Source organism: Zeus faber (genome assembly GCF_960531495.2).
Source record: "Zeus faber genome assembly, chromosome: 18".
NCBI classification, from domain to species: Eukaryota; Metazoa; Chordata; class Actinopteri; order Zeiformes; family Zeidae; genus Zeus; species Zeus faber.
The window spans coordinates 22,035,789-22,056,657 of record NC_137210.1 but is presented as its reverse complement, the minus strand read 5'-3'; the positions used below and the strand labels follow the sequence as shown (position 1 = coordinate 22,056,657).

General features: G+C 42.7%; 3 protein-coding genes across 4 annotated transcripts in view; 2 read left to right on the top strand and 1 right to left on the bottom strand.

The window, feature by feature from the left end:
• The window catches only part of LOC307244086 (signal transducer and activator of transcription 4-like), a 43,269-nt gene extending 41,825 nt beyond the window's left edge, over window positions 1-1,444 (top strand). Inside the window, exons 21-23 of the mRNA XM_080019108.1 lie at window positions 142-187; window positions 652-757; window positions 1,244-1,444. Of these exons, the coding sequence (XP_079875234.1) occupies window positions 142-187; window positions 652-757; window positions 1,244-1,267 (176 nt within the window). The 3' untranslated portion in view covers window positions 1,268-1,444. The remainder of the gene's footprint in view (window positions 1-141; window positions 188-651; window positions 758-1,243) is intronic.
• A 2,349-nt stretch (window positions 1,445-3,793) lies between these two features.
• LOC307244137 (signal transducer and activator of transcription 1-alpha/beta-like) lies at window positions 3,794-15,209 on the top strand. 2 transcript variants are annotated; one of them, XM_080019191.1, is made up of 24 exons: window positions 3,794-3,896; window positions 5,317-5,447; window positions 5,618-5,762; window positions 5,971-6,066; window positions 6,439-6,519; window positions 6,691-6,769; window positions 6,869-6,963; window positions 8,147-8,298; window positions 8,470-8,616; window positions 9,325-9,417; window positions 9,677-9,736; window positions 9,856-9,885; window positions 10,012-10,111; window positions 10,508-10,540; window positions 10,678-10,761; window positions 11,574-11,672; window positions 12,116-12,251; window positions 12,816-12,856; window positions 13,046-13,122; window positions 13,310-13,449; window positions 13,543-13,722; window positions 14,333-14,393; window positions 14,518-14,620; window positions 14,744-15,209. In XM_080019191.1, the coding sequence occupies exons 2-24, from the start codon at window positions 5,317-5,319 to the stop codon at window positions 14,819-14,821; spliced, it is 2,241 nt and encodes a 746-aa protein (XP_079875317.1). In that variant the 5' UTR covers window positions 3,794-3,896; the 3' UTR covers window positions 14,822-15,209. The 2 variants fall into 2 exon arrangements, with proteins under 2 accessions (XP_079875317.1, XP_079875318.1); XM_080019192.1 differs by lacking the exon at window positions 3,794-3,896 and adding an exon at window positions 4,258-4,331.
• Window positions 15,210-15,346: 137 nt separating this feature from the next.
• The window catches only part of glsb (glutaminase b), a 40,517-nt gene continuing 34,994 nt past the window's right edge, over window positions 15,347-20,869 (bottom strand). The window contains 4 exon segments of the mRNA XM_080019193.1: window positions 15,347-18,010; window positions 18,425-18,488; window positions 18,700-18,776; window positions 19,302-19,363. Of these exon segments, the coding sequence (XP_079875319.1) occupies window positions 17,863-18,010; window positions 18,425-18,488; window positions 18,700-18,776; window positions 19,302-19,363 (351 nt within the window). The 3' untranslated portion in view covers window positions 15,347-17,862.

The following is a 20,869-nucleotide window of genomic DNA, read 5'->3' as shown; positions in this document are numbered from 1 at the left end:
TTTTTTGTTTTATTCAGTTCATCAACCATTCATCACAGTCTCTACTCCATACAACCACGTGTCAGCACGTTTTGAATGGATGCGGCAGCAGTAAAAAGCGTTTTGGCGGTACAATGCTTATATTCTGCTATTTGTTTTCAGTCCATCCGTACTTATCGGCTTCACTGATCCCCATCTCGGAATTGCGGTGAGTATCCCACGCGAGGTGTTGTACTGTCCGTGGTTGGAAAATAATTCTTAAAAAAAAATTAAAATGAAAGGAAATACATAATTACGACCATAGTTTTTTTTTTGTTTTTCTTCAACACCGTTTCCCACAATAATGTCCTCAAAATATACAGTAGGAATACTAAAGGCAGATTAAAAAAATAGTTTCCATTTAGCTGTGTAATATTTTATTTGCAAGTAGATAGGCTACATCAATGGTAAATGGTTCAATACTGTCTTAAGTTTTTTTTTATTTGCATATGTCATTATTTTGTGTGTTTTTGTATGATGTGTGTTGTATTTTGCAAAAACACGCAAAGCATTATTTAATCGTGTCGTTCTATTAAGATTGAGGACTTTTCATATATATGTTTTATTTTTATTATTATTTTTTGGTCAAATGATAATAAAACTAATACTCCCTTCTGTCCCGTGACTTCTCAGGTCAAATGCCACCTCCATACTAGCTGCGTGCCAGTCTCCGGAGCCTCCGATGACTCCTGGGGAATACGACATGCTGCACGAGCAGCTCTGCTTCGACATTGATACTGTAAGACCATCGTATGAAAAGCAGCCGCTTATTTCCGCGTTGATAGTGTAATATCGTACTCACTGAGCGCTGACGCCGCTCGTTTTATAAATGAATAAATAAAACAAAAGTAGTAAACAAAAACACACAAGACGAAGGCCTTAAATGCAAGCGGCGCATTGTCCGTCAAAAGACTCTCTGTAGTGTCTTGCGGCGTGTCTGACAAATTGATCATTTGAGAACTGTTGGGCCGAACCCTGGGCCTCAAAAAAAGAAGAAAAAATAAATGTTTTTATATTGATCCCTTTCCACGTGTTACTCCCCCCCTTGATACTAATAACACTGCAGCATCAATGTGATTACTGCCTTAATTTGAAGTTAATAAGTAAACTAGATCGAATGGGGGATTGAAATAGAGCTTTTATGGTTTTTAACAATTGCTCAATTGTTTGCTCAGAAACGGCATACCTGCTAATCTTATTTTCCTCTTCTTGTTTACCTTGATAGATGAGCCCGCCATATTCAGAGTAAATATTTGGAGAGATGTTCCATGCAACTTCGCCATCCTTTTACCGTTATGCAACCATGCCTAACCATGTTGGACAAAGAGCTGCCGTCAGCCTCAGCTCCACACAAGGTTGTCACTCAAACACTGTTCCACATGGTGTTAAATGTCCAGAATTGTATTTCATTGTTTGCAATAATTGCTTGTGCTGTCTCTTAGTTTGTACGAGCCTTAAACAGAGCTTCTGTCATTCGTGTCGTTATGTTTCAGGGTTTGGCTGTGTTCAGTTGCGGCTGGCTGTTTTCATTGTTGTGTCAAAAATATTATTATTATTTTTATAAATCTTTTGCATTTGATATCTTTCCACAAGTGTCGTTTTTTTCTTTTCCACATCTCATGTCAATGTCTGCATATTAAAACGCTATTATTTTTTATTTACGTTTCCTAATTGACCAAAACAAAAAAAAGCCCTGTGCGTTCCGTGCCGCGTGACGCATGGCAGCACCACCTGATTTACAAATTAAGGACTGGCCGTTTCATACTACATTACGTCATTTTAGCAGACTTTGGCAGACACCAGGAGCAGTTGGAGGGTCAAGTGTCACAGGAAGAGCCGGGGATTGAACCGGTGTCGTGCCAAAAAGTGATCGTCCGCTGGGTGGGCTATTGTGTGTCAAATATAACCCTTACGAATGAACCAAGTCATTTGGAGTCATCGACAACCTTTCAGTCACACGGTCGGAGCTGCAATCACATTTTGGCACGTGCAAAACAACATTTTATGGTTTGACAAGTGCAAAACTGCATTTTATGAGTTGTACTGGCTCTTTAAAGGTATTTCAACTGGTAAAAGGGACTGGGTGGGCTATAATCTGCCAAAAAGAACCATCCAGAGAGAAATCAAGTCATTTGAGGCAGAAACAACCTTTCAGTCACAAGGTAGGAGCTGTAATAAGCGTTTGGCAAGCGGAAAACGACATGCTACTGGCTTCGGCCCTTTAAAGGCATTTCAACAGGTAAAAGGGACTGGCTGGGCAATAATCTTTAAAATATAACCCTCATGAATGAAACCAAGTCATTTTGAGGCATAAATATGCTTTCGGTGACAATCACATTTTGGCACGACACCAGCAACCTCCGGTTACAAGACAACTCGCTCGGTTCGACAGTATACAAATATATTCCCCTTTATTATTAGTATTATTATTATTATTATTATTATTATTATTATTATTACATTTACATTACATTTACATTTAGTCATTTAGCAGACGCTTTTATCCAAAGCGACAAGGGAGAATAACATTCAGCTACATTGCGACAGAGATTAGTGTAACAACAACATTTGTGTAACAATAAATACTGCAAGGTGGTGCTAAGTAATTGTAGGTTAGGACAGGAGGTACTCACTGAAGAGCTGGGTCTTCAGGTGCTTCTTAAAGACAGAGAGGGAGGTCCCCGCTCTGGTCATTTTTGGCAGCTCGTTCCACCAACGTGGAACTACAAATGAGAATAGCCTGGATTGCCGTGGCTGTATGGCCGGCAGAGCCAGGCGACGCTCATTTGACGAGCGCAGCATCCGGGGGGTTAACATGTGCTCTTACAAGAGCATTTAAGTAGGCGGGAGCATTCCCAGCAATCACTCTGTAGGCCAGCATAAGAGACTTGAACTTGATGCGGGCGGCTACAGGTAACCAGTGGAGCTCGATGAGCAGCGGAGTGACATGTGCCCTCTTTGGTTGAACACCAGTCGCGCCGCCGCATTCTGTATCATCTGTAGTGGCTTCACCGCACAGGCCGGTACGCCTGTTAAGAGGGCGTTGCAGTAGTCGAGACGGGACATCACCAAGGTTTGCACCAGCAGTTGAGTGGCATATTGGGTCAGGTACGGCCTGACTTTTCGGATGTTGAGTAGTGCGAAGCGGCAGGACCGGGAGACGGCGGCAACATGGTCCGAGAATGTCAGTTGGTCATCAATAATGACACCAAGATTCCTTGCAGCCTTGGTAGGAACAAGAGATAGAGAGTCGATTTTAATATCAATGTTGTGATAAATACCTTGTTTGGCCGGGAAGACCATTATCCTGAGAGATTAATCGTTTCCACCCATCATAAAATAATGTTCACGGCTTACAGCTATATGATCTTTTAAACTTAAACCGACACTTCATGAGTTGATATTTTAACTGTGTGGAATCGGTCAAAGTTTTGTGCTCAAAACAAGTCGCCCTCCGGTTCAGCGCTTTTAATCTGAAGGAGGAACTAAAAAGGGGAAAGGGATTCTATGTGACGATAAATTTTATTTTGACGATAAATACAATGAAATAATAAAAATAATAATAATAATAATAATAATAATAATAATAATAATAATAACAATAATAATAATAATAATACAATAAAAAAACTGCTTCTCGTTGTGAAGGTTTTTTGGGTTGTTTTTTTTTAAGTGCGCCGTACGGAAGTGCTTTGCGCAACAGCCTCGGGTTTCCCGAGAACCACCTGACGGCTCTCAGAGACGGTGGGCGCGGCCCGTGAACGGAGCCGCCCCCCAACCACCCACCCGCCCGCGCTGCGCTCCGGAGCCCCGGGCGCGGTGGAATAGAAAACGAGCTGGCGTGACGGCCGCCCGGACGGTGTGGCTGCGTCAAAAGGGTAAGTCGACGAGCCCACCCTCTGAGCGGGGCTGTTGCGGAGCGGTCGTCGCAGGGACGACCGAACGGCCGCCGGTGTTTTGTGGCTTTAGTTTGCTGCCGATTCAGGTGTTGTGTTGACAGAGCGGTGGGGAGAAGTACTCGCGGCGTTCAACTTCAGTGAGAGTACGAGAACCCCGACGGGGGGGGATAAAAATTAAAAAAAAAAATAATAATAGTTGAATTACACCACACTGGCGCCCGTTGCGCTGCGGGACATCACCGTCACCCGGCCTTCGTGGTCAGACCCGCCGTGGCGGGCTCCCCACAGCCGGCCGCCTCCCGCGGGAAACAGGAGCGCGCTAAGTAGCGTAGCTGTTCTGCGGTGAAGGGCTGTAAGGAGCCTCAGGGGGGAGAGGGTGGGGAACGGTAAAAGGGGACACTTTAGTAAAAGTATGTAAGTACCTGCTTTTAAATGCACTCCGTATTAGAAGCCAACGTTTACTTTTATGAACATCATACAAGATTCAAGAGGTTTATTCGTCACATACATATATACATTGCAATAATAATAATAATAATATCTGAATATCCAAAAAGCAATGGCGCTTGCACTGTGGCACTCAAATGTTACTATTTTCTGTGTTTTTAGTATGACAATTGGAAGTCGCAGGGAACATTTTGTCGATTTTCGGTGACTCCTCCTGATGACAGCGACAACAACAACAACAATAATAATGATTCATAATCATAACAGTTATTTATTATGAAAAAATAGAAATGACAATAGCAAAAATGAGTGTTTTTCTGGTTTTCAAATATCTCTTTGCGTTGTGGCAAAGTTGTTTTTTTTCTAAGTTCCCCATCCGGAAGTAGCCTTGGGTTTCCCGAGAACCGCTTGACGGGGACTCTGAAGGCGGTGGGCACGGTCTGTGAACGATGGAGCACCGTTTGAGGCGATGTTAAAATAATAATATCAACAATAATAATAAATAAATGGATAAATAAATATGCCTGTGAAATGCATGAATGAATGCATGAGGCAATAAATAAATGCGTGTGCGTGTGTGTGCGTGCGTGCTGCGCGAATATTTCGCCCTCTGCGGGATGAAGTTGAAGTCAGTTTGCCAAATACAAACTGCATTTTGTATTTGTAATTGCACACTCCAGTCGATTGGTGGGGAGTTTTTTCAGATTACATCCCATTAGTTACTTTTACAGAAATTCTAAATTATATCATTGAAATCGAGATTCAACTAATTATGTATTCAGTAAAAATGGAAGATGGAATGAGGAATACCTAAACAAAACAACACAACAAAACGAATATGTATTCAGCATGCCTGTAATCATGCCTGCATTCTTTAACCTAGTTTTAATGCTATAACTATGTCATTTGGATATGAAATGATGACCTTATTTTGTTATTGTTTTGGGTGTAGATGGCCCGGTGGCTGCAGCTGTCCAAACTGCCCTTGGCCGGGCAGGAGCAGGTCATCCAAATCTACAAAAATGAAAACTTCCCCATGGAAATACGCCACCTGTTTGGCGTCTGGATTGAGAGCCAAAACTGGTAAATTGTACTTTATGTTCTGCAACTTTTTATTTTATTTTTCTTTTTTTTTCTTTTTTTTTTTTTAAACCACTTTAAAGTTGAATGATGGGTGCCAGGGTAAAGCGGAAGGATCCTGGGTGCACGGCGATGCTCCGTCTTCAAATCTAACTCTTCGGATCCCTTTGCAGGGATTTGGCTGCTGCTGATGAAGGGTACGCAAGGAGTTGTTTCTGCCAACTCCTGTCCTGCTTTGAGAAACAGCACAGCCAGTTTGTCCAAGAGAACATCCTTCTGCAGGGACCCAATCTTTCGGCGTTAAAAAGCTATATGCAGGTAAGGAAGACATTGCCGCGCATTGTTATTGCGAGTGTGGAATCATGTTTTTGCGCGGAAGAAAAAGGGCTCAAATCTCAGCACAAGACTTTCTTTTTTATTTGTTTATTTATTAGAAAGTGGTTTTAATTTTCTCGAATACAGCACAACACAATGAATCGGTGATATACAGCATAAGCAGAATTGTGACATGTGTTGATTTGGTCAGATCCACTTTGAGGCGAACCCGGTAAACTTGGCCGTGATAATGTCCAAATGTCTGTCTGAGGAGAAGATGATCTTGGCTGCCTCAAGTAACACACAGGTTGGTTTATGAGCACAATGACGGTTTTAACTTAAGAAAAGTTGTTGTTGTTGTTGTGTAGCATTACTATCCACAGAGGATGCACCTCTGTGAAATCATGGCTTAATTTCAGTGGCAATTATCACATATATTTTTACAAATAAGCTAACGTTTAAAAGAAAATCAGATATTTAGTCAGATATTTTAATGATAGTTTTTAATGTTATTTCATTTTTTATTTTTTAAACAAAATGGTTTTCTTTACCTGTGTTTTAAACATAGACACGGCTAAACAGTTCAAAATGCAATGGCGCTGATAATGATGAAAGATAATGTGTGATAATATAATTTGTATATGATCTAATTTTATTATATATAACTTGATTTTCTCAGCATGGCGTACCCAACGACCCAGTCGCGGAGAGACAGGCAGAGTTGGACCTCAATATCGAAGAACTGAGACAGAAAATTCAGGTAAAGTCTCTTTGTTCAGTATGTCCGCTAATTCCTCCCATAGCCTTTATCTTCGCACGCCCCCTCCCCAAGGACTAGGTGCCCAACTTACTGTTCAACAACGATATGACTCTGCATAACGTAACATCACGTCGGCATTTCTTTAAGAGAGACAATTTGATTGAAACGCAGGTGGCCAAGTCGGAAATCAAGTCACTGGAAGAGCGACAAGAAGAGCACGACTTCAGGTTGAAGGCTTTGCAACAGCAAGGTACAGCAACCTGAGAGTCTGTGAATAATACACGGTAATACATTTGGCCTCCATTCATCTTTGTTTTTTTTGTTTTGTTTTTTTTGTTTATGGCACCAGTGGAGCAGCTGAACGGAGCGGCCCAGGTCCCCGTGGTTCAGAGAGAGAAGTTGCATTTGGCAACCCAGCTTAACGAGCTGAACCAAATCAGAGAGGTAGATAACTGAATAAACACAAATGTTTTTGTATTTTATCATGTCGCTGATAAGAGTGTATGTTTACAGAGTGGTGGAAGAAGTACTCACATCGTTTACGTCAGTGAGAGTGCAAGAACCCTGACGGAAATAGTTGAATTACATCACATTGGCGTCCGTTGCGTTGCGTGACATCACGTCACCCAGCCTTCGTAGTCAGACCCACGATGGCGTGCTCCCAGCCGGCCGTCTCCCCTGGGAAACAGTAGCGTGCTAAGTAGCATAGCTGTTCTGGGGTGCAGGGCTGTAAGGATCCTCAGGGGGGAGAGGGTGGGGAACAGTAAAAGGTTCAAAGTTCAAAGTGTTTTATTTGTCAAGTGTACAGTACAACACAAGGTCATTCGGTACAATGAAATTCTTGGGGCATGACAGGCAACAACTGCGCAGAGGGCATAAGAAGATAAAATAACAAGGCAAATATAAGGAGGAAATATTTTTTTGTTTAAATAAAATAAGAGTGGAATATATAAAAAAAAAAAAAAGGTAAGGGTCGATGTTACAAATACGGGCAAGAGGTCGCAGTGTATGTACATAAAATCAAAATAAGAAAAATAATCCTAAAACGGAAACTAAAAATTGGAACATTGTAGAAGTTCCAACAGAAAGGGGTCACTTAAATAAAAGTATGTCAATACCTGCTTTTAAATGCACTCCGTGAGTAAAAGCACCTGTCATGCCGTATGATTGACAGCAGAGCGACAGCAGTAGGACATAAAGTGCACGATGTACATTTTCTGCAGTCTTGGAGTCTTAAGTGATCCTGAATCAGAAATTTGATAAAGCCCAGTTGTTGGCTCGCTTTTTAGGTATATAAATATACTGATCTGATTTGTACCTGATACTGCGCCACAATTCTGCCACTGTGTTTACATAGTGTGTGTGTGTGTGTGTGTGCGTGTGCGTGTGCGTGTGCGTGTGCGTGTGCGTGTGCGTGTGCGTGTGCGTGTGCGTGCGTGCGTGCGTGCGTGCGTGCGTGCGTGCGTGCGTGCGTGCGTGCGTGTGACCCACCAGCGTATAGAAGTGTTTTTGAGTTTGAATTTCCAAACCACAAGCATATCCAGCCTTTTCTTTCTTTCGTCAATATGGCTACTCAGGAACTTTCCTCCCCTGACCGCCGTGTCTTTCTCGCCGTTTGTCTTTGCAGGCGGTGGGTCGGCACATCACGGACATTTTGACCCTGGCGGGACGGGCCGCGTCCGTTGTGGTCGGGGTGGAGCTACCCGAGTGGAAGCTCCGGCAGCAGAAAGCATGTCTCGGAGCTCCGGTGGACACCAGCCTGGAGCAGCTGCAGATGCGGTACGAAAAATACCACAATGCCGCCGGAGGAGCTTTGGGTCGCGGGGCTTCTTCTTTCTGCTCTAAAAATCCGCACGCAATTTAAATAAATAAATAAATATATATATATATATATATATATATTAGACGTTATGAAAATAAATTGTGTGCCTCTGTCATCTTGTGCGTCAGGTTCACAGCTGTGGCAGAATCTCTGCTTCAACTCCGTCAGCAGCTGGAGAAGTTGCGGGAGCAGGGAGAGAAATACCCCAAAAGTGTGGCGCCTTTGAGGAGCCAGTGTGAGGACACGCTCGTCCTGCTCAGATTAGTGCTTGAAAAGTAAGTCGGCGTCTTATTGTGGCCAGTATTTGTTTCAAGGTATCTGCAGGTCATTTCAGAGTGGGTAAAAGTATGCAGTCGGTTCAGCTGAAATGAATGCGTCAAATTGAATAAAAAAAAACAAAAAAAAAATCTGAACTTAAATTTTGTCATTTTTAACGAGAACTTTCTGGAATTTTACGAACTCTCCTCATTTCTGCAACGATAAAAGGTAAACATAAGTTATGCATTTGCCTGGAGTGACAAACCATAATTAATTGATAAACTTTTTTTTTTTTTCCGGCTAAACGCTCGCCTTAGTTCTAAGACTATATTTTCTAAATTATTTTCTTGAAAGTATGCCTTCTTCTGATCCATTGATTTGTTTTTTTTGTTTTGTTTTTTTGCTGCATCACTTGAGTTCTTTTATAAAGTGTCATCATAAAAAAATATATATCACTTCTGGTATTTTCTCCCCCAAAAGAATCTCATCTTCCACTTTAATCCAACTGTAGCAACTCCATTACTAATGGGTAGAGGACTGTTATATTTATATAATTGATAACAAAATCGGCCTTAACGTCAGGTAAAAGCATGGTTAAAAAGGCCTTTCGAATCTTTCAAATAGAAATGAGCTTCTTCCTAAAGACTCGCTGCATCGTAGGCTATGGGAAGAGGGAGGCCTGCATCACTCACTATAATGTACATCTTGTATGTTGAACCTTGCAGGGCCCTGGTGGTTGAGAAACAGCCCTGCACGTACAGTATGCCCCAGCGACCTCTGGTTATAAAGACTGGAGTGCGCTTCACAGTCAAACTAAGGTAAACTCAGTAGTTTGAAGTTCCTATCAGGAACATGATTAGTTGGTTATTAGTTTCAATGGCTCACTACCAATACACACTAGACAAATTAAACATGTATCATAGTGCTAAGATCTATCTTTCTGTAATAACATTACAAATAAATAATAAGAAGAAATCCAAAATATTTATCTATTATTAAAATATTAGTATTATTTTAGTTAACCAGTGTGTGGGTTCATAAAATGTTGATCTTCAATCTTTCAATTCTTTTTTACAGATTTTTAGTTAAACTCCCAGAATTTTGCTGGCTGTCCAAGGTCACACCTGTTTTTGACAAGTAAGTCAGGGGAGGGAAATGTCCAACGGAAGATAAACTTGGTTTTTAAATTATTTTCTAAATCTTTTTTTGACTGCCCTTTTTATTACATTTTATTTTATTTTATTTTTTTAATTCAGGGATGTTGATGAACTCGGAACAGCTAACGGGTAGGCGCTAAAATATTTTGAACATAATAATTGAATCAGTGTTCATATTGGGGTCTGTTCGTATGTCCACTGACTATCACTGTATCACTGTCCTACATGAACACCAACCCTGTTATCGTCTCTTAGGTTCCGCAAATTCGTCTTCACCACAGACCGCAAGAAGATTGGGAAGATGTTTGAGGCGGAGGACCCGGATGGAGGCGTGGCGGCAGAGTTTGGGCGCCTGGTATGAAACACGATAAGTGTGACAGGCAGCCGGGTCCGTATCAAAGCACGATCAATTTAATCTTTGAGAAGATGAAAAGCCACATGGAGCTATAAGACTGGCATCTCATTCACAAAAGTCTGTCTTTCACCTACTTTAACAATATATTATAATATTAAAGGTGAAATACATAATAATATAAAGGTAAGATTCAAGTAACAAGATCGCAGGAAATGACAGCAGTGGCTCGAACTATTTTAGGAACGGTAAATGTACGTAGAAAGACGCCAAGGTTAATATTTGCATAAAATATTCACGCCAACAAGCCTTGCTCCTTTTAAGATAACGGCGACGAGTTCTAGTAATGATACAAGTAATAAAAGAGACATCAGCAAGACCTTTTCTCCTTTCCTCCAGTCACTCAAGGTGAGCGCCAACAGATCGAACGAGGTGAGTTCAGTCCTTTTCTCAAAATCAATTTCCAGGTTTTAGGTCGAAAGGAGTTTGGTTTGTGGACCGGGGCGGTCCTCCTCCAGCGTTTTCCCGTTACCCGTTGTAAGTTTTCATTCTCCTCTACTCCCAAACAGTGTTCTCTTACAGTCACCGAGGAGCTGCACGTCGTCACATTTGTGACTCGACTTCAGCTGCGGGGCCTGGAGGTTGACATTGAGGCAAGAGAACTAAGCAGTCTGTGTCCTAGACGACCTGTTTTATACTATACACTGATCAGCCACAACATTAAAACCAGTGACGGCTGAAGTGAATAACATGTCTCATCTCGTTCACCTGTCAAGGGGTGGGATATATTGGGCAGCAAGTGAACAGTCAGTTCTTGAAGTTGATGTGTTGGAAGCAGGAAAAATGTTCAAGCACAAGGATCTGAGCCTCTGACAGGGACCACATTGTGATGCTAGACGACTGGGTCAGAGCATCTCCACAACAACAGGTCTTGTGGGGTGTTCCCGGTATGCAGTAGTTGGTACCTCCCAAAAGTGATCTAAGGAAAGACAAACAGTGAACCGGTGACAGGGTCATGGGAGCCCAAGGTTCATTGATGCACGTGAGGAGTGAAGTCTGGCCCGTCTGGTTCGATCCCACAGAAGAGCTACTGCAGCACAAATTGGTGGAAAAAGTTAATGGTGCTATGATCGAGAGGTGCATCACAGCTCGCTGTGTATGGGGCTGTGTAGCTGCAGACCGGTCAGAGTGTCCATGCTGACCCCTGTCCTCGTCCGGTTTTACTGTCGTGGCTGATCGGTGTATATGCATCCATTTAGTGAGTTAGTGTGGTGGATACTCTGAATGTTAACCCGGTTCCACTTATTATTGTCAGAAAACAACGTTTTCCTTCATTTAGTTAGAGACGTTATTACCTCTGACGCGACATTTGAAAGAAATCCAAAGCGAACAATGAACCTTATACTCAAACGGATCAGTCAGTACATTATAAAAGGTGTTAAAGTGTGTTACCGTGTTTGTGCAGGTCAGCTCTCTGCCCCTCGTGGTCGTCTCCAGCACTAATCAGATCCACAGCGCCTGGGCCTCCATCATGTGGAGCAACATGCTGAACATTGAACCTAAGGCAAGTCCCTTCCTATACAACAGTAATAACAACAATAATACAAAATGCTGTGCTTTGGAGAGAACGTACAGGATGAGGCGGTCGAATGACGGAATGACAGGTCATGGGTTTTTTTTTTTTTTATGTTATTTTTTTAACATTTAATCGTGACTATAGCAAATGCAGTTTCACGTGAAATCACATGACCCCATGAACTGTTTCACTACTTTTAATAAAATGCCACTTTCCATCCTCCCTCCTATTTCATGCCTGAACTGAAATAGTTTTAAGTTCTACACGCTGTTCCTTTATATATTTTTTCATTCTTTTTAGCGCTTCTTCAAGGCAGACCGATATTCAAGTCAGTTGCAACCACAGAGGTTTTTTTCTCGTCAGTTTTTTTTTTTTTTTTTTTTTTTTTTTTTGTTAGTCCCCCCAGTAACTTTTTGTTTTTTGTTTTGTAGAATCTCCTGTTTTTTCTCAGGCCGCCGCCGTTGACCTGGCCACAGTTGTCAGAGGTGCTGAGCTGGCAGTTCTTCTCCGTGGGCCAGCGAGGTCTCGATGAGCACCAGCTCTCCATGCTCAAAGATAAATTTGTGGGTGAGTCTGGGAAGTTTATTTTTCGCTTTATTATGTCGCTTACTGTATATTGTAGTTTTGTGATGTAGCGTCATTATTTGATATTTTTTTTAAATGTAGAGCATATCACATCACACATGGATTCCAACATGATGTTTAATACACTTAAAATATAGAAACTAACAGATTACAATCTTTTGTAAACTCCAATTTATTATTTTACCTTAAGACAACCAATTAGGCTCACGAGGTAGACACAGGCTGCGTTGCATTCCAGAAAGATTTTCGGCCGTCGAAATGATGTCAAATGACAGACGACAGTATAAGAAACTGACCCGACCAAAAGATCGGACATTGGAATCAGTTTCAGTGAGAGAACTTTTGTTTACATGGATTTGACATGGTTTGTTTTGTGTTTTTTGATGGGGCTGACGTGTTGTTTACTTTTTTTGTTTTGTTTAAATGGGGCTGACTTTTTTATTTGTTTATTTATTTTTTGTTGAAATGGGGCTGATGTTTTTTTATTTTTTTATTTTTTGGTTTAAATGGGGCTGATGTGTTTTTTATGACATGTGTCCTTCTCAGAGAACCAGGATGATATTGTCCACTGGAACAAGTTCTCCAAGGTGGGTGTCATATTAATTTGTCGCCCGAACCAATCCCACCCAACACGTTCACATAATCATTTAGCAAACTAAATAGAAATGGCAGTCAGTCATTTCGAAAGCAGGAAATGTTTTGATGTATACAATGAAAAAAATAAAAATAGAATATATAGTTAAAGGCCCTTAACAAGGTGGTTCATATGTTACCAGGGGGTTTCCGCTTGGTTTTGGATCGAAGGAATCCTGGATCTGATCCCAAAACATTTGTTGGGTCTTTGGCGTGATGGGTAAGAACTCACTTGCAGTGTCTCTTGCAGCGTCACTTGCTGTGCTTTCGTTCACGCTCACACTTGATGGCTACGACTTTATCCTTCCTTTTTAAAAAATAAGATAAAATAAAAAAAATTAATGTTTTAAACATTTTTATTCCCGAGATGTGACGCCCCATGACCCCCTTTTTTTTGGGGGTTCCAGGTACATCATGGGTTTCGGCAGCAGGGAGGCCGCAGAAGAGCTGTTGAAGGACAAGCCCTCCGGGACGTTTCTGCTACGCTTCAGCGAGAGCAGCAAGGACGGAGCCATCACCTTCAGCTGGGTGGACCACTCCAGTGGCAGTACGTTGGCGTGCGGGTGGGTGGGCGGGCGGGCGGGCGGAGCCCTCGAGGAGTCTTGTTTCCCACCATTCCCTGTCTCTGCTCCGTCCACAGAGACCCACGTGCACGCGGTGAAGCCCTACACCAAGAAGGACCTGATGGTCACGTCCATGCCGGACATCCTCCGCAACTACGTCATGAAGACGCCGAGCAGCGTCATCACCAACCCTCTCCAATACCTCTACCCCGACATCCCAAAAGACGCCGCTTTTGCGAAATACTACAGCACCCGAGGTAGGGTCCAGACCGCGCTGCGGTTGTTAGTGCAGTCAGAGAGTCAAAGTAGTGCATCTCCTCAGTGTCACTGAGGCAGACATGGAACTCAAGGTTTGCGCGGTTGGAATAAATGTTATTCTTGTTTTATTAAAAGATTAGTATTGAAACGCAGGATATGAGCTTTGACTGAATATTTCAATATTTCCAATATTAAAAAAAAAATAAAAATACCTGTGTCAAAAAAAGGAACCATTGGAAGGATCATAAGGAACCGGTTTCTGTATTATTATTATTATTATGTGAAGTGTACATCACTCTACTGATATGTGCTTATGAACCAATGAAACCCTGTTAAAGTATCCAACAGAGGTTCATCAGATTCAACCATGTCCTCTTGTATTTCACGCCTCTGTTGTAAGACATTTTTAGGTTCCATATTCGCGCCGTCATCAGTTTACAAAACTTTATCGCGCCACCTGATATCTTTTACAGGACCGCGAGAATACCGCCGAAATATTAAACGTCAACATCGCTCGTGCCACAGCGGTGTATACGAGTCTTGAATCCTTTGTCTCTTCCCTTTGGACTGTCGGTCAGTTTTAATGGCCTTTCAACTTTGTCGCTGCAGAGACGCAGAATGGTAATTTGTTGGAAGGTTACTTGGAGAGAACCTCGACGTATACGTCCGAGTAAGTACAAGGGGGGGAAGAATGGAAATAAACATTTGCGGCACTGGGATATGCACTTTGAGGCTTAATGTGGTTTCTCTGATTTTTATTTTTATTTTTTTGCCTCCTTTTTTTGCCCCTCCAGATACCCCACACCCCCACCTTCTCCCCCTCATCCACCTTCTCCACCTTCCCAACCTCCTCTGCCTTCACTATCTACATCCATACCTGAGGACATGGACACTTGGGTCAGTTTGATGTCATCTGTTCACCCCGCCCCCTGAGTTTATTTGAATTAACGACCGTATCCACGTGATTTTTAATTTTTTTTTAACCATTTGAAATATTTAACTCTTCCGTTCTCCCTCCAGACCGAACCTCTTCCCACCGTGTTTGATCCTGCGCTCAGCGAACAATTGCTGAGGCAAGTGAAGGGCCTTTGTGAATGAGGACGAAACCATCTCCACGAGCTGTACACCCTGAATTCTCAGGTCCGGAGCTGGAGGCGTTCTTCCAGTGCCCTGGTTCAGAGTGAGCTTGTTGTTTTTACTAAAATGCTGTTGTTCCCAAATCGGGGCTGTAAGACTTTCTCCCGGTCGTTGCGTTTCCTCTCCCTCGCTCTCGTAAGTCACTGCTTTGCAAACCCGGTCAGAAACTGCACGTAATACACGTCGTGTTGGTCAGTCTGATGTTGAACTGGATTTTGGGTATTATGCTTTGTTTGTAGAAAAAAATGTATTGTATTGTATTTTGTAAACCTTCCCCCGGTCGGGGAGTGTTCTGCCCCGCAGCGGATACAATGACATCATAGCATTGTGATCAGTGTGACATCGGAACGCGTGCGGAAACACACGCAGGCAATCAGACCCCGCCTCAGACTAACGTCTCCTCCCGTCCGCCTGGTCATCGCTGGTCCAACGGTTTCAAATGGGGAAAATCCCTCCCATGTGAAGATTAAAGAATGCGGACGCAGATTTCATACACTTTTGTTTAATAAAATAAACATTGAATGTTTTGTGTGTCCCAGTGCCAAGAGAAATAACATTTGTACTGTACACTTTAATATCGAACAATATTCACCAGAACAATCAGAAATCTCAACTTGTGGCCGTTTTCAAGAGTTATGTTGAGTTTAAGTGTATAATAAGCATTCAAGCCTGTCGAGCTTTGCACATGAACAAAAAATAAATGATTTTAAGAGTTACAAATGTAATTTGCTCAATGTATTACACTGAAATGAAAACACTTCTCACTGTCAAGATTAAAAAGGAAGTTTTGTTTTCACCACGATTTGTATGTTTGTGGTCAAAATATCCGAAGGTGGACGGAACGGACAATCATGTTTCGAGGACAGGTTCCTCACGTCGCAAGGAATGATTGAAATGTCATTATCTTTATCCAAAACCTTTTTTTCCCCCTCCCCCGTACTTTTTGACAATAAAACAACTATGACAATAAACGCTTTTACCTACTGCCGTTTGTCTGAATCTTTGCTCATTTGATTTATTGTCAATTATTAGATAAGTGTCATACTGTTGTTGGTAATTGCCCGCTTGGGGCTCCCACGCAAGTGTAATCAAGAAATAAGATTAATACTGTTGATGTGTATCATGAATTTGTAATTATAAACTAATTTGTTCAAACTTTCACCGGGCAGCCCACCACGCTGCTCGCTAGCTTCCAGCGTGTCCTCCAGATAAACATAAAATATTGTGCCAGATTTGCATCGGTAGCACCAGATGCATTGGACACCTTATAAACCTAAACATCGAATAATAAATGCACTGATGACGAACAAGGTCTTAAGTTATGGATATTTGAAATATGGTGATTATATATATACACACACATTTTTTTATTTTAATTCCCATTCTCTTTATAGAATAACTATCCTGTTTACCCTGAGTTGATGCTTGACCAGCTGGACATACGTCCAGTCGCGGTAATGAATATGGAGACGTCCGATCCATTCTATCTAAAGCAGACAGTCCATCGCCCACTGTTTTTCACTCATTTGGGATTTGGGAAGAGATCGGGTGTATTGCACAGCTCACTAAATCTCACGCCGCAGAATGTTTACATTCGTCGAAAGGGAATTGGATTTGGATTTGGATTTGTTTCTACGGCGTATCGGGGGGGAAATAAATCTTCCGGACACGTTGCGGACCGAATGAACATGAAGAACCGCTTCCCTGTGCTTATTTTCTGGTACGCCTCAAATCTGCATTATTATTTTGTTTTCAAGCGCTACTCCAGCCAGGTCCGACTCAGATATTAATGAAAAGGCACAACTTGACGAGAAGACTACGGAATGTCGGCTTATTACGCCGCGTGTTAATATTAACACGCGGCTATTATACAAATTACGGTCGTGCTCGCGCTCTCACAGCCACCGCTGAGGAATTCTGTGAAACAAAGCCGGTGCTCCTTTCGTCGAGCTCAGTACACGCCAAGCCCTGTTCTTGTGCAGCTCAAACCTATTCGGACAGCTTTGGAAACATTAGACAAAAAAAATAAAATAAAAAGGGTGCGTCAAACCGTACGACATAAAAAAAAATAACCCTATCAAAAAGTTAGAAAGTGCATTTCTGCCCAAATCGAGTCTCATTGCCTGCATGATCGCTTGTTGGCGAGACGTGTTGTGGGGCTGCAGAACGGGGCGAAAGAGGCGCAGGTTCGCTCCGTTTTCCCCTCATTAACAGACCTGCGACGAAGTCTTTGGATAAAACATGAATTCAATAAGAATAATCCCTTCGCATACGGAATCAAACAAATGCAACCAAAGTGTGAGAGCAGGTGTGTCAGCCCCTGCGGAGCGGAAATATGAACACTGGGCTTTTAATAAAAGGTTAAAAATAATAAAAACAACAATAATAATAAAAAAAAGAAGGCCCTCCTGCAGCACGTTTGAATCACTATGACTTTCCAATACGAGGGCATCCTCTCTGTCAAACAGCTTCATCTCCTGTTACATTGAGAGGAATTTAAAGTCCTATCATCGATATATATATATATATATATATATATATATATTTATAATCTAAAGAAACCACAAGCTCAGTTTGCGTGACTGCTGCAAGCTGTTAGAAAGTACGTGACGGCGCGGCGACACCAAACCATTGATACGAGAAAGTTAGTGTCAACTCTCACAAAGCTACCGTGGTCTCACACTCACGCAAAACTGATTTACCTACAGTGCAGGAATAAACAAATGTTATACAACAGTTTCAAACAGTATATCGTCACTTTAAAAAGTGTCGTGTCCTTCTCTGCCAAAAGCGGGATAACATCCATTTTATTTGAAGGAGAGAGAGGGATCTAAAGTGTAGGCGGTCGCTCTCACAAGAAGCGATATATACAGCCAGACGGCAACACAAGCGGAAAGAAAACCAACGCCACAGGAGAGGATATAGTGACCGACGACATATATCGTTATGCTTTCTAAACATACAAGTGTCATTATCGGAGGGGGGGGGGGGGTCAGGGGGTCCTACAACAGGCCGTCCAAGTTCTTCTCGGCGTTCTCTTTCTCGTTGGCAGGCGCCTGCGGGCTGTACTTGTCGTGGTACTCCTGCAGGATGGTGACGACCTCGTGGTGGCCAAAGTGCAAGGCTTCCTCCATCGGAGTGTTTCCCCACCTGCGGCCGCGAGAGGGGAGCGGAATGCTTTTATAAAAAAAAAATAATAAAAAAAAACAAAAAAAAAAAAAAACAACCGACAACAACCTGGAAACATCAGGTCGTTGTTGTTTTCCTTCGGCGGCGTCGACCAACACAAACCGTTTCTCCACTGGGTAAAGCGTTCGGCGACGTGGTCGCTGAACGGTTGTAAATGGGAACAGACATTTTAAAAAGGCCCGCGTCGAAAAATTGCAAACCCACCCTTTAATCGAGCTCAAAATGGGCGTCGACCTGACTCTTTCAGTTTCTACGGGGAAAAATAAAAAATAAAATATAAAATAAAATGGAGGGGACGGGAGTTTTTTTTTTTTTTGCCTTACTGTGAAACCACAAACTGAACCACAGACAGAAGTGAACGAGCGGAGGCCTCACCGGTCTTTGGGCACAGGGTTGACCTTGCAGGCCTCCAGCAGAAAGCGAACCACCTCCGCGTGTCCTGCACGGAGAAACAGAGGTCGCAGTTATGATGTCACACTCTTGAGGGACGCACATCCCGCGTAGATGGCAACGCACACGGCCTTAAAAAACGGCGCCCCCCCCCGAGTGCTGGAAGCGGCTCCCGTTAAACCTCTTTTTACCCCGGTCGTGGTGGAAAAGGAGAGACAGGCGTGGGAAAAAATACCGCAACGACGCTGAGGGGGACGTACCTTCTGCAGCTGCCACATGGAGCGCCGTCCTGGAGTCGTAGTCCCGCTGCTCCATGTCCATGGACGATAACGCAAACCTCAAAATAAACAAATAAATAAAATTAAATACAGAATAAAAACACGCACGCATTAATCAGCTCGGTCTTTGAGGACGAGAGTGCAGACACGAGGACACGAAGGCCTTTGCGTTCACCGCCATTCCCGAATCGGATTATTTCGGCAACTACATTTTCACCGACTAGGAATTTGTCGCGGTAACACAGGACAGACGATTTGCAAAGAGAACACTCATTGAAATGTTTTTTTTTTTTTGTTTGTTTGTTTTTTTTTTTTTTAAATACGTAGAAAAATCGGCAAACGTCCAAAGAAAGAACTGACAAATGGCGACAAAGACAAAGAATCCAGATACCAAATATACAAAAAAAACCAAACAAACAAAATAAATAAGTGATTCTCTATGCACGGGACAAGTTAAGTTGAAAGGCGACAGCGGGGGCTAAGTGAGCCACCCATCACCGCGCCCGCTTCCTCCGAGCAAACCGCACCCCCCCGCCCCCCGCCCCGGGGAGGGACAGCCTCAACTCGGCGAGCGGCGCGCCTACCTGCGGAGAGCCGAGACGTCGCCGGTGTAGGCGGCGAAGAGGAGGTTGATCACAGACTTGACCTGCGGGCGGGCGGGGGTGGGGGGGCAGGGGGAGGGGAGAGGGGGAGAGACAGACAGGTTTTGTCCAGGAACCGATCCCCGAGACACACTCATCCGCGCTCTGCCGGGCCCCGGCCTCCCGCAGGGCTCGGCGGCTGGGGGATTAAAAAATGTATATATAAATAAATATATACAAAACATGTTTGTTGGCGGAGGATTAGTCGTTCTAAAAGCGAAGGGGTTATTTTTCTAGTGCTGTGCGTTAAAACCGGGGCTGGAGGGCGCGGCCCCGCGTCAAATTAGCCCGACTGAAATGGAATTGAAACTTTTATTGCGCGGTTCCCAGGAAAATGATAAAATACGACTTATTATGCCGTGGGTCAGTCCGGTTGGTGGGAGAGACGTTGGCCAGATTGAAATGGGTCCAATTTGAATAAATCCAAGCACTTCAGACAGCCCCGTTTTTTCCTTGTGTTTTTTTATTTTTATTTAATTTTTTTTACGAGCCGATTCCACTCGAGACGCGAAGGAACCGGCTCAGCCAAACAAAGCCCAGAGATCACAACGTCAGTTCACACTTACCCTGGAACAGCACTGACTCCCTCCCTGAGAAAAGAGAACTTCAAGGGGAACGGTTGAATTCATTTTGCGGAAAGGAAAAAAAAAAAAAAAAAAGAATAATAATAAAAATAAAAATGAACCTGTATCGATTATTAAGAAGCTCATTTTACTTTTCCAGATTCCAAACCTCACAACAACGAACGAATGATCCAGGTCTTTGCGGTACTTTGACCTCCGCATTATAGGCCGAGCGATATTTGGGGATGCGCTCCGTAAACCCTGTTTGAGGAAGGCACCGGACGAAGCCGGATCATCATTGGAAATAACTTGACATTCTTACGACGTCACGAGACGCCAGACTCTTGAGTAAACCTCAAAAGCGTCCAACGTTGGGGAGGCGTTCTTCCGTGAGCAACCTGCCCGGCAACAGCAACTTTAAAACACAAACGTGAAACACGGAAGAAAGAAAGAAAAACAAAACAAAAAAAAACACATAAATTAAGAGAAGAACTGACGTTTCCCTTTGGCCACAAATGGCCCAAAGGGAAAAGTTGTTAAGTCCGGTGGATGTAGTAAAATGACTTTATGAAAAACAAATAATTATCTAGCAATTATTTTAGGCTTTCTAAGAAGCCAGAGTATAGATATCATGAATAGCAGGGTAGTGTGGAAGCATAATGTGTAACTTTATTCAATTGGTAATTCAATTCGACCGGGAAAATGTTCACGTCGTTCTATTTAGAATGGTAATATAGAATATCCTTAGAATTTGCATAGAAAGTGCAATGCGGTAACTCAGAATCCAAAATTTAAACGGTCATGTATCAATTAGAATTCACATTCGGACATTCTTACACACAAACGGAGCCAAGTCGTTCAAAATTAAACGTCATTGGAATTTCTCATTTCAGTGCATACTCGTATTTAAAAAAAAAAAAAAAAATTACAAAATTTCCTCATTTGAAT